We start from the raw sequence: 15,818 nt of genomic DNA on the forward strand, positions 1-15,818 counted from the left end.
CAGTACTTTTTTTTCCCCTCACATATCTAAAATTACTTTAGCTTGATATCAAATGTACTAAACTTGCATTAAAATATTTGGATCAATTCATGCTTTTTTTATATAATCTATATCATTCATTATCCTTATATATCATCCATATCTTTTATCTTTCCTCAAAGAAAGCCATGGTTTATGATTAAATATTTTAAATTCTAAATTAAACTAAAATTTGCAAATATTTATAGTCAATATGAAAACTATAATTTTTAAACCAAAATCTAAAAAAATATAAACAAAATGTTTATTTATTAACTAAAAAATCATTCAATTTTATTTTTTTGGGATGGGTGGGGGGTGGAGTGAGAGTAAGAGAGCAATAGCATTAATCATTTTTTGGGTGTCCTTTAATCTAGTCACAGAAATCTGGCAACCCTACCTTCAATCTATCCTCACAGAGAGCATTTGGGTCTCAACAGCTTGGTCACTTGTCACTGAATCCTCTCTACCACCTACTAATACCCAAGAAATCCAGGTGAATTCCTGGATTTCTTGGGTATTAGCTACAGTAGTGGCTAATACTCCTACCATAGTAGTCAAGATGAGGTCAAATCACAGCCTTATAAAGAGGGATAAAAACTTCCCTATCTCCTTCTCTCCTTGTTAGCATATTTTTCAACATCCAACAATCCTTTGTGCTTTTTTACCCACTTTTGCAATATGTCCTCTGAACTTCTGTCCACCGCTGTCTCTAGCCTCATCAATTTCCTGCTAGCCAGTAATATCAATGCGATATACAGTATATAACCTTTTTAACCTGAAGCGCATAACCTTTTGCAACATTAAAATGACAACTATTATTCTTCATCCACAATGCCAATTTATTTAAATCATCCTACAGGATATCTACACCACGTTTATCAATTACTGCCCTGTCCAATTTTGCATCATCAGCAAACAATTGAATATCTCTCCTTAAATCTTTCACAATGTCATGGACAGAGAAATTAAATAGTAGTGGCCCTAGAATAGAGCTCAGTTACCCCACTAGTCATCCTCAATCTCCTAGATTCCACTCCACCATATACCACACTTGGATGTCTGTCTGTCTGTAGCCACCCCCCATCCAGGCTACTGTTTCATATCCATTCCCATTTGCTCCAACTTTTTTCATGTTTTCCACGTCACGTGATCTTCTGCCAAATGCCTTTGCAAAATCCAGCAGCATCGTGGTGTAGCCATTTCCTTTATCCAATTCAGGTGTTACTTTATTAATCATGTAACATATAATAAAGTAATTAATAAATAAATTAGAAAGACAGGACCTACCTTTACAAAGCCATGCTGCCCACTATAGAATACTGTATCACTATCCACTCATTGTTGGATTTTACCTTTAACCAACTTTTCCAATACTTTAATAATCACTCCTGTGATATTAATTGGTTTGTAGTTTGCTGCTTTTGTTTTGGAGACACTTTTATGTAATGGAACTATCTTACCCTCTTTCCACTTCCTCAGAACCTTGCCAGAGTTCAGTCTAAGACTTAGACTGAACAACTTCATCAGAGACAATGACAATTCTCCTGCACATTCACATAGTAAACAGGCTAATATGATATCCAGTCCCACTGCAATGTTCACACTGATATTTTTCAATATACAAAGTACCTACTGTTCAATTCTGACATGCATCTTTCTCATATCAACATCTGCAAAATCTCCACTTGGATGATACACCTTTGCAAAATGATCACTCAGCAACTCAATTGTTTCTTTTGAATTCGTGACCTTCCTACCTTCAGCATTCATTAAAGTCATCCTTCCACAGCCATTTTTCCTCTTACTTGCTACATAACAAAAACACTCTTTTGGATTTACTTTGGCCTGCTTAGCTAATTTTCTCTCATAATCTGATATTTCCCTTCTTACCATACTAGCCACTGTTTTCTTGCTTGCAATCTGCACTGAAAAGAAAATGGTGTTTTATTTCTTTGCAGTTCTTGCTCTATATGTCTACTCATCCACTTAATTCTGACTTTATCCTCCTGACTTTTGGCATTATGTTTGATATTCTGATACCGCTTCCCTCAAACAATCTCTGATCACTTCCCATGCATTACTGACATTCTTTCCCTGTAGCTTCTGAAGCTATGGTGCTGTTTCAAGAGGCCTCCTAAGTCTGTCATAATTATTAGCTTTTACAGTTCAACATAAACCCTTTCTTGATAGAGAATTCTACATGTTTAGCAACTTCCCAGAACAAGACTGCACAGTCACTTTCCCCAACTGAAGGTAGAATATCTACCTTGGTTATGGTTATATTTTCTGATGCTATTACCAGATCAAGCACTCAAACTCTTGGTCCCCCTCTATAACATGTGGTTTCAAGTAATTACCTCTTAGCAACTGTATAATATGAAACAAGACAAAAACTTAACTTCTAAAATAGAATATGCAGAACTATGCAAAGCAATAAGGAAAAAGATGAGAAATGAAATAAGATCTTATAACACTACAAAAATAAAAGAAACAATTGAAAACAATAAAAACTAAGAAAACAATTATCAGTTGGCAAAAGTCAAATAACTGCAATAAAAGATAAGAATGGAACTACAATAAGGAACCAAAATCAAACCCTAAGCAGACTAGAAGAAGTTTATAAAGAACTCTATTGTGATCCTTCAATAGATAAATCAAATATAAATAACTCTTTCCCCCATCACATATGGAATCATCCCCTCCATTCACTTCAGATGAAATAAAACAAGCATTAAAACAAATGAAAAATGGAAAATGTTCTGATGAAGACCTAATTCACATAGAATTAATTAAATGGGAGGAAACAGCATAATTTACTATGCCACAAACTTAATAAATCTATGCCTAGAAGGGGAGAAGATAACAGAAAACAAGAAAAATGCTACTCTGATATTGTTATTTAAAAAAGGAGACAAAGAAGAAGTAAAGAACTGTAGATCAATTAGTTTTCTCTCTAATCTGTACAAAATATACAACACTGTATAATACAAAATTCTCACAAAAGTAATAACAAACAGATTAACCCTCTTCTAGACTCAAATCAACCAGCAGAACATGCAGGATTCTGTAGAGGCTTTAACACAATTGATCATATTCATGCAGTAAAACAAATAATAGAAAAAGCAGAAGAAAACCAATTGCCTCTCTGTTTAGCCTTTATTGATCATGAAAAAGTATTTGATTCCATCAAAACTAATGCAATAATCAAAGCACTCCTGAATCAGGGAGTTCCTGGAGAATATATGGACTTCCTCCAAGAAATATATTACAGTGCAACAGCAACAATCCGACTTCACAAAAAGTAGAATTAAAATACTAATTGAAAAAGGTGTCTGACAAGGAGACTTTCTATTACCCAAAATCTTCACAGCAGTTTTTCAAGAAATATTTAACAATATAAACTGGACAAACTTGGCATAAAAATTAATAACAGAAACTTAACACACCTAAGATATGTGGATGATATCATACTTTTTACACACTCCAGAAGACCTTAATATAATGATAGAAGACCTATATCATGAAAGCAGAAAAGTCAGTCTAAAAATAAACAGAGAAAAAACTAAAACCATGTTTAATTATTTTGTAACACCAAAAAACATAATAATAGAAAAGAAGTTCTTGGAAAGGTCTCTTCATATACATTTAGGTCATTTCATTGATCTAAACTGTGGACTCCAAAAGGAAATAAATAGAAGACTTCAACTTGCCTGGAGATTCAGAAAACTGAAAAGCATTTTTCAAAACAATGATGTCTCACACTTTTAAAAAGGAAGACATTTAACCAGTGTATACTTCCAGTCATCACATAGGGTTGTGAAACTTGGCCTCTAACAAAAGCAGTGACAAATAAACTAGCAACAACTCAAAGAAAAGTGGAGAAGTTGATGCTAGGCATCATATTAAAAGATAAGAAGCGAAACACCTGGATAAGAAGTTAGACTCACATCACTGACATCATTCTTCACCACAAGTGACTAAAATGGAAATGAGCTGGACATCTATTCAGAAGAGAAGATGAGTGATGGACCACCACACTAACAAACTGGATTCCAAAAGAAGGGAAACGAGGCCGAGGACGTCCTAAAAGAAGTTGGAGTGATTAATTGTCAAATTTTGTTGGGAAAAATTGGTCAACCATTGCCAGGAACAGAGAAAAGTGGAAGGAACTGGAGGAGGCCTTCATCCAACAGTGGACAGAAAAAGATGGAAGTGGACTTTATACAGTTCTTCTTCTGAAAAGAAGAAGAACTGTATAAAGTCCACTTCCATCTTGACACATCCCCTTTCCTCCTCCAATCTGTGTCCCCATAGTTGAAGTCTCCCATAATAATTGCTCAGCCTGTACTCATGCTAATCTGTTGATACATGTCATCTATATCTTTCTGTGGACCCCAATCCCAGGTCTATAGCAACAACTAACAATATATTTTGTCCTATTGGCCTCTATCATGCAACAGATAGTCTGAAATAAACCATCTTCCCAAGACTTAAAATCCTCTATTCTAATTTTGATGATTGTAGTTCTTCAGCTATCATCAACAATACCCCACCTCCTGTCCTATTTCTTCTATCCTCTCTGAAAATACAATACCCTTTACATTCTATCCCTGTAAGTATATCATTTTCTGTCAACCAGGTGTCACTGATGACTATAACATTTGGCCAAATAGAGCTGACCAATACCATAAACTCCCCTCCCTTATTCCTGATACTTCTTGCATTCATGTCCATGCATTTCAACATCCCCTTGTGTAATGTCATTACCAACCCACTTGAATCAAAAAAACTGGGAAATAGCATTCAGCATTGCATAATCATTCCTGTATGTACACTCATTTATCCTAGGGGTGGCAGACACATGCTTGATTGCATTCCTGATAATATCTCTAGCTTCCCTGGTTTTGTACTTCCAAACTCTCACTAAACATTTTATCCAAACATCTAACTCCAAAACCATTTAAATGTAGTTGATCAATCATATCATTTGTCCATCAAATTTACTCCATTACATCTATAAACTGCACACCATTCCTCCTGAACAATCCTCTGACTGATTCATTAGCAATCATGGCCCTTCTCCTCCACTTTATCAACTATGTCCTATCATACTGAGATAGAAGAGTCACAATTTTTACTTTCTTACTCTTCATTTTCACCTCTTTTAACTGCAATTTCATAACCTCCCTCATTGCATATTCCTTTCCTTTTAAATCATTTGTTTCTGCTCAAACAATCAAGTCTTTCTCTTCTCTGTTCTGCAAGCTAACAGTTTCACCAACATTCTTGATCTCATATGCATATATACACACACACACACACACATATCATTATTATTATTATTCATGACACCTCCAAGGAGTCCGAAGACTCATCATGGGAGGACACCTACTATACAACACTCTGTCTCCACTACTGCACCGACCCTCTATTACCAATCACCTGCATCAACTACAGCAAGCACCTCCGTAGCGCAATTGGAAAAATGATGGTACATTGCGCCCTTCGATTAGAAAAGGCCTAAGTTTGATTCTTGTCATGATGGGAGGAATCTTTATATGGATTTTTTCAATTGAAGGTGAGTTAGCCAATCTCATACGGAGGTAGCAGGGTTTTTTTCTCCCAGAAACTAGGGTTTTTCATCCCGCATACATTCAAATTGGCCCTTTAGAACACACGCAATTTACACACAAAAAATACTAGCAGTGGTGGTTATGGGAAGTAGATAGCATTGATGTAGGTGATTGATAGTAGAGGGGTCAGTGCAGTAGTGGAGACGGAGTGTTGTATAGTATGTGTCCTCCCGCGATGAGTCGTCGGACTCCTTGGAGGTGTCACGAATAATAATAATTTAGTGTTTTGACTAATTTCTTTCTTATTCCAAATAAATTTATTCAGGTGACTAACTACCATACTGGCTTTGTTGATTCTGTTGTCTATTTCTATATTTAATTTACCATCTTCACTAAAAATTGTGCCTAAGTAGCTGAAATGTTTTACTTGTTCTATAGGTTCTCCATTCATGATGCAGTTGATATTTTCAATGTTTCTGCCTATTTTCATTGTCTTTATCTTTTTATTGCTGATTTTCATAGCAAACTTATTACAACAGTTATTTAATTTAGTCAGGGAAATTTGAAGACATGTATGATTTATTTAAAAGTATAACACCATCTGTATAAAGTAAAAAACTGGGATTAACATCTCCAACCTTGATATCAGGTTTAATACCACTTTCTTCATAATTTGATCCATATAGATAATGAATAACAGAGGGGTATAATGTACATCCTTGTCTGACACCAGATTTAACACTGAACCATCTTCCTATACGTCCTTCAGTTCTAACTTCTGACTTACAACTCAAATAAAGACTAAGTATTGCTCGATATAATGCCCAATTGACACCATATAACTGTAGTGTTTTGAATAGCTTCTCTCTTGGCATTTTGTCATATGTCTTTTGAAGGTGTACAAAACTTAAATACAGATCTTTGTTATATTCCCATGATTTCTCAACTATTTGTCGTAAAGTGAATATCTGATCCTGACAGACTCTATTTGGCTTGAATCCAGCTTGTTCTTCACAAAGCTTCCCTTCGACAACCCTTCTCAACTGTTTCTGAAGTATACTTGCATAAATCTTACCAGGAGCATTCAGTAAGAAAATACCTCTGTAATTTTCACATTCAGTTTTATTTCCTTTTTATATATGGGTACTATGAGAGCTCTACTCCAATCATCTGGAATTCATCCATCTGTCCAGTCATTCTGAACTATGCAGTGCAGCCACTGCAAGACTTTTATACCTCTATATTTGAATTTGAACATTTCTGGTCAAATATTATCTACTCCAGCTGCCTTTCCACATTTCAGGCTTTTGATGGCTTTTGTACTTCAAGTATGGATATGTATTTCTGATTGCATGTCTGTGTGCTGTCACTGCTAGTTTCATTTAGCAATTTTTCAAAATTATTACTCCATACATCAAGGATATCTTTTTCTCCTGTTTTCATGTCACCTTTATCATCTCTAGTTCGTTTTCTAGCACTGTTTCTTCCATTTCTAAGCTTTTTTCAACAGCCTCCAGAATATTTTGCCACCCTTCTGATATTTATTTTCTATTTTCTTGCCCAAGTCTTTTCATGACTTTTGTTTAGCTAGTTTTACACAGTGTTTAGGTTTCTTACATTTGTCTCTGTATTCTGTAAGAACATAAATAAATTGGCTTATTTGTCAGGAACTTGCGATATGCTTTCTTCTTTTCCTTCACAGCCTCTAACTTCCTGAGTCCACCATGGAGTTCTGATTTTTCTATCTTTGCAGGCAACCTCAGCCTCTCTGACTGAATCAATCAATGATCAATGTTTTCTTCAGGGCTTGCCACTGAATCTCCAAGGTTTGGTTCCTGTTCTCAATCTCTTTCATTTAGAAAGTTTTTTACCTTGGGTATATAGTATATTAAAGATACCAAGCAATTTTATAAGCTAGGTTTTAATCCTCTTTTCCCAAGTAAGCAAACAGACAAGTAAGTCAAGTTTGCACCTGCACGTAGTTCAAATCGTAGGCAACTCGTGGTAAAGGTGGAGTAAGTTCTGATCACTTTCCTTAGTATTTTCCTCTAATGCAAAGCACATCCCCTTATGGAGATGTATGATGCTATGCATTAAAGGGAAGGGCCACTACCCAGACCAGTTTCGACCTTTATTGAGGTCTCGTCAGTGGGAGCCAGACCTAAAAATGCCAAAGTTGAAGTAATGCAGAGCTTATAAATTTTCCCACTGACGAGACCTCAATAAAGGTCGAAACCGGTCTGGGTAGTGGCCCTTGCCTTTAATGTATAGCATCATACATCTCTGCAAGGGGATGTGCTTTGCATTAGGGAAAATACTAAGGAAAGTGATTGGAGCATACGCCACCTTTACCACGAGTGGCCTAAGACTACTTGCACTACGTGCAGGCGCAAACTTGACTTACTTGTCTGTTTGCTTACTTGGGAAAAAGGATTAAAACCTAGCTTATAAAATTGCTTCGTATCTTTAATATACTATATACACAAGGTAAAAACCTTCTACATCTTACTCTCATCCTGAGAATTTTATTTAATAAGGTCAAAGCACCTTGTGGCAACTTGTTTAGGTAAAATTTATATGCTCTGCATTACTTCAACCTTGGCATTTTTAGGTCTGGCTCCCACTGACGAGACCTCAATAAAGGTTAGCCTCATACATCTCTGCAAGGGGATATGCTTTGCACTTGGGCAAAATACTAAGGAAAGTGATTAGAACTTACTCCACCTTTACCACGAGTTGCACTACGAGCAGGCGCAAACTTTGGGAAAAAGGATTAAAACCGAGCTTATAAAATTGCTTGGTATCTTTAATATATTATATATATATATATATATATATATATATATATATATATATACACATACATACATACACATGCACACACACACACACACATATTAGCAAAAAAACTTGGTATAAATATCACTTATAAGAGTATCTTAATAATCAACTGATGATTTTGCTACTTATGTATGTAAAGTAAGACATCACTGATTTGGCTCTCTCTCTCTCTCTCTATGCGTCTAGCTCCCACTGATGAGATCTTAATAAAGGATGAAACTGGTCTGGGTATGCAATATACACATCAAAGGAATGCACTATGCATTAGGAATACTACAAGCATTTGATGGGGATCAACTGAATCTATATCCAAGTAGCTGGTTATGACGTTTACTTCAAGTGCAAACGTTTGTTTGTTCATGCTTAGGTGAAGGATAAAAATAAAAACATAATGTTAAGTATCATATATCATCATCTAAAGACTTTCACTAGTATCCATGCCATAGTGGAATTTGAACTCTCAGCCTGTTGGCTGGATGCAGAAATGCTATCAGGCAGGTTGGTAATAATATTTCAGGTACACTTTCTTTCCCTTATTTTTTTTTTCTACAAAACCAAATGAAATCTTCCCAAAAGGATACAGAGATTGAAGCCATGAAACAGAACTTGCACTCACAAAACAACATGTTAGGCTCCATACTGCCATTGCAACTGGTGACCGCTGAGTGAAGTTGGAAAGTGACAACATTACCCAATCCTGAATTAAATCTTCCTGTGATTGTTGATGTAAATATTCAAACACCTGCAAACATATAAAAGAAAATTTCATTAAAATTTATAAAAACAATAAACTGTTTTACTATTTGAGATTTTGCATTTCAAACAGAAATGGCATATAATATAAAGATTGCAGATTTCAAAGAAATTAACTAGGATTACAGCTCATAATACTAATACAGGAGTAGAGTATGAAGTAGCAAAATAGAATCTAAATATTACTATAATTATAATGAGCATCTCTATGGAGTCTGAAGACACATTAATCATTATTCATGTAATGCTATCATACCTCTCCTATTTTTTTTTTTTTTTACTGTTTACTGACAAACTTTGACAAACTGACTTTGACAAGTCAGTTTGACAAACTTTGACAAACTGACAAACTATTATTTCTGGTAACCCATTCCACTCATCCACCATTCTTCAAATAAAATCATTTGCATTTATCTTATAAAATACTTTTAGTAACTTTATTTTTCTGTCATATCCCTTCTTTACTGCTTATGAACTAAATTTAGCAAGCCATAAAATTTAGTTAACAGGCCTGTGACCATCTTAGATTTGACTCCGCATCCTCTACCACTTCCTCATCCTCAAGAGCACAGGCAACCAAATCTACAAACAGCAGCAATATCAAAGCCTTATAAAGAGGGATAATAAACCTCATTATCTCTACTTGTCAGTATGTTCCTCAATATCCAAATAATATTAAGAGGGATAATAAACCTCATTATCTCTACTTGTCAGTGTGTTCCTCAATATCCAAATAATATTTTGATCGCCTGGATACTGATGAATAGCCAAACAATCAAAGTACACATTCCACAATATTCCCCCATATATATATATATATATAATATATATATATATATTTTTTTTTTTTACCTGACTCTCACCTCACTTATGAAAGATTGTAAACTTATAGTATATAAGTATAGATTAGTAGAGCCTAAAGATTAAATTTGTTCAGTTTTTTTATATTTTTATTTATTTTTTTAAAATAATCTGGAAAGTGTGCTCTATAAACTAAACATTGATCTCTTTCAAGCCTCTGCTAAACAGGAGCAATGGTCTTGCACTAGGCAAATGAAATTCACCTACCACCAGCCAAGAACAAACAAATGTCCAAGTGTACAGTTGGATTTGAACCCCTCATCCTGCTGATTGGTAAAGTGGATATGCTAAACACTCAGTCAACTAGCTGACAAAATTACCTGAGGTGGATGTGATTTGAACAAAATATATTTCGACAACAACAAATACAGAAGTGAAAATGAGTAAAACTTATTAGATGCAGTTTTCAAAATGCAGAAGAGACTATGAGATTCTGTTTTATTTCACATGCACATTTTATTATTATTATTATTTTAAACATTGGTACTTGGAATCCATACAGAATTTATTGAACTTGTATACCAAACATGGCAACTCTGTTATGGCTGAGTTGCCACTCATAGCAGAGATTTTAATAATATTTACTGCACATCATAAATCCCAAAAATATTGGGATTTAGGATGAATTCAGTTTTAGCTGCATATGGATGAACTTTATTGGCTGAAAATTCATTAAATTCCAACCACTGCAAAATTATTACTGAATAAAATCTCTATTAAAATATTTAGTTTAGTATAGACACATAAGGAAGTTTTGCCTAATTTTGTTACTCTTCAATTTCAATTTGTTTCAATCATCCAATTCATAGTGACAAAATTAGGTGAAACTTCTTTACATGTTTATAGTACATAAAGAAAAAACACAGGGGACTGAACTGTTGTAAACAAATCTCGTAACTTTGACTATTTTAAACCTTCTGCATAGAAGGCCAAGCAAGTCACTTCCTACCATACTAATAAAATCTCAGTTATTTTACTTGTCTTTTTGTTGAAAAACCATATGGTTTTTCAGCAAAAAAGACATCACAAGAATAGTAAATAACTTTGACACTAAAGTTTTCCAACCTCGATGGCATCTCTCCAGTTGTACTCAAACATTATGCACCAGAGCTAATACTTGTCATCTTTTATACTCAGCTGGCACTTATCACAATGTGTAGAAGCAAGCACACATCCAACTATTCCAAAAGAGAGATAAAAGTCTGCTGTAAAAATACTAACCAATGGCCATCACATCTAGCCTAAAAATAATAGAGAAAGTCATTAATAGTCAACTTCCCCACTACCTATAAGCTTAGAAGTTAATAATGATCAAATCAACACTATGAATTCTAGATCAATGGCCAACCTCTATCACTGGACACATACTAAGGAAAAGGCTGGAGAAACATGAACATATGCAGTTGCTCATGATATTTCCAGGGCATTCAATCACATATGCATTGAGGCCTGCTCAGTAAACTGCCATCCTTTGGTCTATGTTGCAGATGGGCCATCAATCCAGCCCACATAGATTTAAAAATAAAATGCCTCAGAGCTCTGACCCAATTCTACAGATATATTTGTTATCCTGGACATATTTTCCTTATTTACTCAGAAGAAACTAAGGAATTCATTTGACAAGATTTTCCTGTTAATATTATAGTTCAACTTTTTGATTTCATAATTAATTCAAGTTATTTTACTTGTCAGAACAATTTACAAGAAATCAGAAGATATAGCAAATTGGAAGTTCTAATTTTTCTACATTAGCTAATTACTTCACAGAACATTTTGAACAGAGATAGCTTAAAAGGTCAGAGCTACCTATGTGGAGATAACTGGGAGTAGACTTCCATGTAGCCTTTTAAGGAATAGGGAGAACTGATTGGTACTTTTGACCTAATGCAAAATCTTCATCTTCTCTGGTGCACCCTGTTAATAGGTATTATTATTATTATACAGGTGTCTCTATGGAGTTAGAAGAATCATCATGGGAGATCAATTATTTACATACAGCCATCATTCACAAAATATCTACAATATCTCTCCTTAAATTCATTCACTGATGAAGCACTCACAACCCACCTGTGGCAACCCATTCACCACACTCCAAGCAAAAAATGTAGTCAATTGGTAACCACTCTTACACAACTTCCACTGGTGACCCCTTGTTCTCTCACTTCTTGCCATGTATACTGAAAAAAAAGATCTTCAGTGTCAATCCTATAAAAACCCTATAGAAGCATTTAAAAACTTAAATGCTTCTATCATGTCTCTTCTTTTTTACCTATCAGCTAATTTTTGAAGCCTACAGACCATCAATCTATTTCTCATAAGGAGCATTCCATAGACCTGCCACAATGCCTGTCACTAGCCTCTAAATCCTCTCCACAACTTCTTCATCCCAAGGAATCCAGGAGTCCAGAGCAGTGAGCAGTAGTCCAGTTATGGCCTTATTAAAGCCTTATAGAGGGAAATAATAACCTCATTTTTCTTTGCTTTTTAGTGTGTTATTCAACAACCATGTAATCTGATGTGTTTATTGGTTACTTTTGCAATGTGCCCTCTAAACTTCAACATCCTATCCAAAATCAAACCTGAGTCCCTGACCTCATCAGTTTCCTGCAGTTTAGTTCCATCACTATAGTACACAGCTTCTGATCTCTTCCCAAAGTGCATCACCTTCCACCTGGCTACATTAAACTGGCAGCCATTTACCTTTACCCATACTGTTAGTCTGCTTAAGTCTTCCTACAGGATCCTTCACCTTTATTTACCATTTCTCATTCCAGTTTAGCATCATCGACAAAGAACTGAATATTTCCTGTCAAATCATTTCCTATATCATTAATATACAAATGAAACAACATAGGACCAAGTAATACTGAGCTCTCATGGGACATCACTGGTCACTTGCCTTCTCCTGGACCAAATTCCTTCATAAACCACTCTTTGATATCTGCCCCCCCCCCCCCCCAACCCAAAACACCAGATTTATCCATCCCCATTTGCTCCAACAATAGAGTTCTATGTGGAATTTTGTCAAATGCTTTTGCAAAGTCTAGATATCACTGAGTAGCTGTTTCCCTTATCCAACTCCATGTCACCTGATTATAAAAAAAGTAAGCAAATTACTGTCTCAGCACTCAGGGGCTCACATATTGGTGAGTATGCATGGCAAACCCGAGATACCCAAACTAGAACCGATCTTACTTCATACAATATACATTTGGTATATCATATCTGGAGCTGGTCTTCTACTCTTCTTTTCCTCTACTCTCTCTCTCACTTCTTACTCCCCCCCCCCCCAGTGCTATTGGAGCAACTCGAGGGCAAGGGGGGTGACTCTTTCCTCTCAAACTGTAGTTTCCACTATCTACTAAAAAAGGGGTCAAGGAGTAGTGGTTGACACTTGACGAAAACTTAACCATTGAAACCGAATGAACTCTAACCAACCTAAAGATCCATGCCGGCTCAACTGTCGCCTGGTCAAACAAGGGTTGCGTCCACTATTAGAGAACCAAGATAGTGAAGGCGAAAAATATGCTATTGGAACAAAACATCACCTAATAGACAGGAAAAACATAACAAGCATAGGAACATGGAATGTAAGAACTCTTCACCAGGAAGAAGCATTGGAAATACTACTGCATGAATTAGACAACTACCGATGGGAAGTGACTGGACTCTGCGAAACCAGATGGACTGGAAAAGGAGAATTCCACCATGGACAGTACAAAATCTTAACTTCAGGCAGGCAGGGAATATAAGTGCTACACCAAGAAGGAGTAGCACTTATATTAAAACCAAAGGCTCAAAACTTTGTATTGTCCTACAATCCTATCTCACCTAGGATAATTAAAGCAAGATTTAAAACATCAATTAGATCACTAACTATTATTCAAGTATACTCACCAACTTCGACATCATCAGAAGAAGACATTGAGGAGTTCTATATAGATTTGCAAAAAGCAGTACAGCAGACATCAAGTCAAGATCTCCTAACTGTAATGGGGGACTTAACCACAAAAGTAGGCAAAACTGGCCAAGAGTAATCGGAAAGTTCAGGTATGGAGAAAGCAATGAACGTGGCGAAAGACTGCTAAGCTTCTGCTCAAATAATAGACTAACAATAACAAACACTCTCTTTAAACATCCAAAACCCCAAAGAAAATGGACATGGATATCACCAGACAGACAAACCAAGAATATGATAGACTATATTATTGTAGTTTCCTAAATATTATCAAGTATTCTAAACTGCAGATCCTTCTCTGAAGATTGTGGATTAGACCATAAGCTAGTATTAGCAAATCTAAGAATAAAGTTAAAATCTGGAAGCACTTTTAGAGTCAAAAGGAGACTGAATGTAAAAAAAATACAAGACAACAATATCAACTAGAACTAGATAAAAACCTGAAGGAACTACCAAAACAGAATATAAACATCGAAGAACATTGGTGCAAATTAAAGGAAATAATATTAAATTCGGCAGAAAAAACAATAGGTTACACAGAAAGAAAAAGTAAAAAGGATTGGATCTCGAATGAAGTAAAAAGGTTAAGCAATCAAAAGAAAAGCATGAAACTAAAATAGAATTATAACAGAAATGAATATAATAGATTAACCAGAGAAATTAGAAAACTAGTTAAAAGAGACAAGAATAACTGGTTAGAAGAAAAATGCAAAATGGCAGAAAAGCTATCAAAAGAAAATAACCTTCATGGATTATATAAACAAATAGACCAAATTAGTAAGACACGGACAACAAAAATGCTGATGATCAAAAACAAAGAGGGACAACTAATTGAAAGTAAAACAAAAAGAATGGCCAGATAGGAAGAATACTTTTAGAGACATATAATAAAAACAGCTCTCAGGATATTACTATTCCAGCCACTGAAATGGAAGAGGAAACAAATATCTTTACCAAAGAAATAATAGCACACAGCATAGAAAAACTCAAAACTAGGAAAGCACCTGGCATTGATCAAATATTTGCAGAATTCTTAAAAGCAGGAAAGGAACAACCTTTGGAACCATTAAAAACATTATTTGAAAGGACCTACAAAAACGAAGCAGTGCCTACTGATTGGACCAAATCAGTCATAACTCCTATATACAAAAAAAGGAGATAAAACAGAACATAATAATTACAGAGGCATTATAGCCTCCTCAGTATTTCAAGTAAGCTTTTTACGAAAGTACTCCAAAAACAAATTAAGCATATATAGAACTGGCACTAGGAGAAGAACAAGACGGTTTCAGACCAGGGCGAAGCACAATTGACCAACTAGTCACCTTAAGACAGCTAATAGAAAAGACACTAGAGTACAACCAAAGTTGCTACATAAATTTCATAGACTTTCGTCAGGCATTTGATTCAATCCGTAGAAGAGAACTATGGACAACTATGGAAGAATTTGGAATTCCCAACAAAACAATAAGAATAATAAAGAATCTGTATGAGAAATCTGAAAGTGCAGTATGAATGGAGGATACCTTAACCAACTGGTTCCACATACATAGACAGCAGAGTAAGACAGGGATGCAATCTGTCACCAGACCTGTTCAATTTTACACTGGAAGAAGCAACCAATAAGGCCTTAAACCATGAAGACTCCGGAATCAAAATATATGGGAAAAATGTGACAGATTTAAAATTTGCAGACGACATTGCATTACTTGCAAGCACAGAAGAAAATCTACAGTGAATTTCTGATAAAATAAAGGAGGAGTGTATAAAATCTGGATTAAACATAAATATAGACAAAACAAAAATTATGC

The 15,818-nt window shown here is 35.2% G+C and overlaps 1 protein-coding gene across 1 annotated transcript in view; it reads right to left on the reverse strand.

Annotated features, from left to right (window-relative positions):
* htt (huntingtin) overlaps positions 1–15,818 on the reverse strand; it is a 1,164,033-nt gene that overhangs the window by 38,085 nt on the left and 1,110,130 nt on the right. The window contains exon 56 of the mRNA XM_090393484.1: positions 9,017–9,177. Coding sequence (XP_090249610.1) covers positions 9,017–9,177 — 161 coding nt within the window. The remainder of the gene's footprint in view (positions 1–9,016; positions 9,178–15,818) is intronic.

This window comes from Typopeltis vanoorti, chromosome 5, assembly GCF_054136105.1.
Source record: "Typopeltis vanoorti isolate ZY-2024b chromosome 5, IOZ_Tvanoo_1.0, whole genome shotgun sequence".
Taxonomy (NCBI): Eukaryota; Metazoa; Arthropoda; class Arachnida; order Uropygi; family Thelyphonidae; genus Typopeltis; species Typopeltis vanoorti.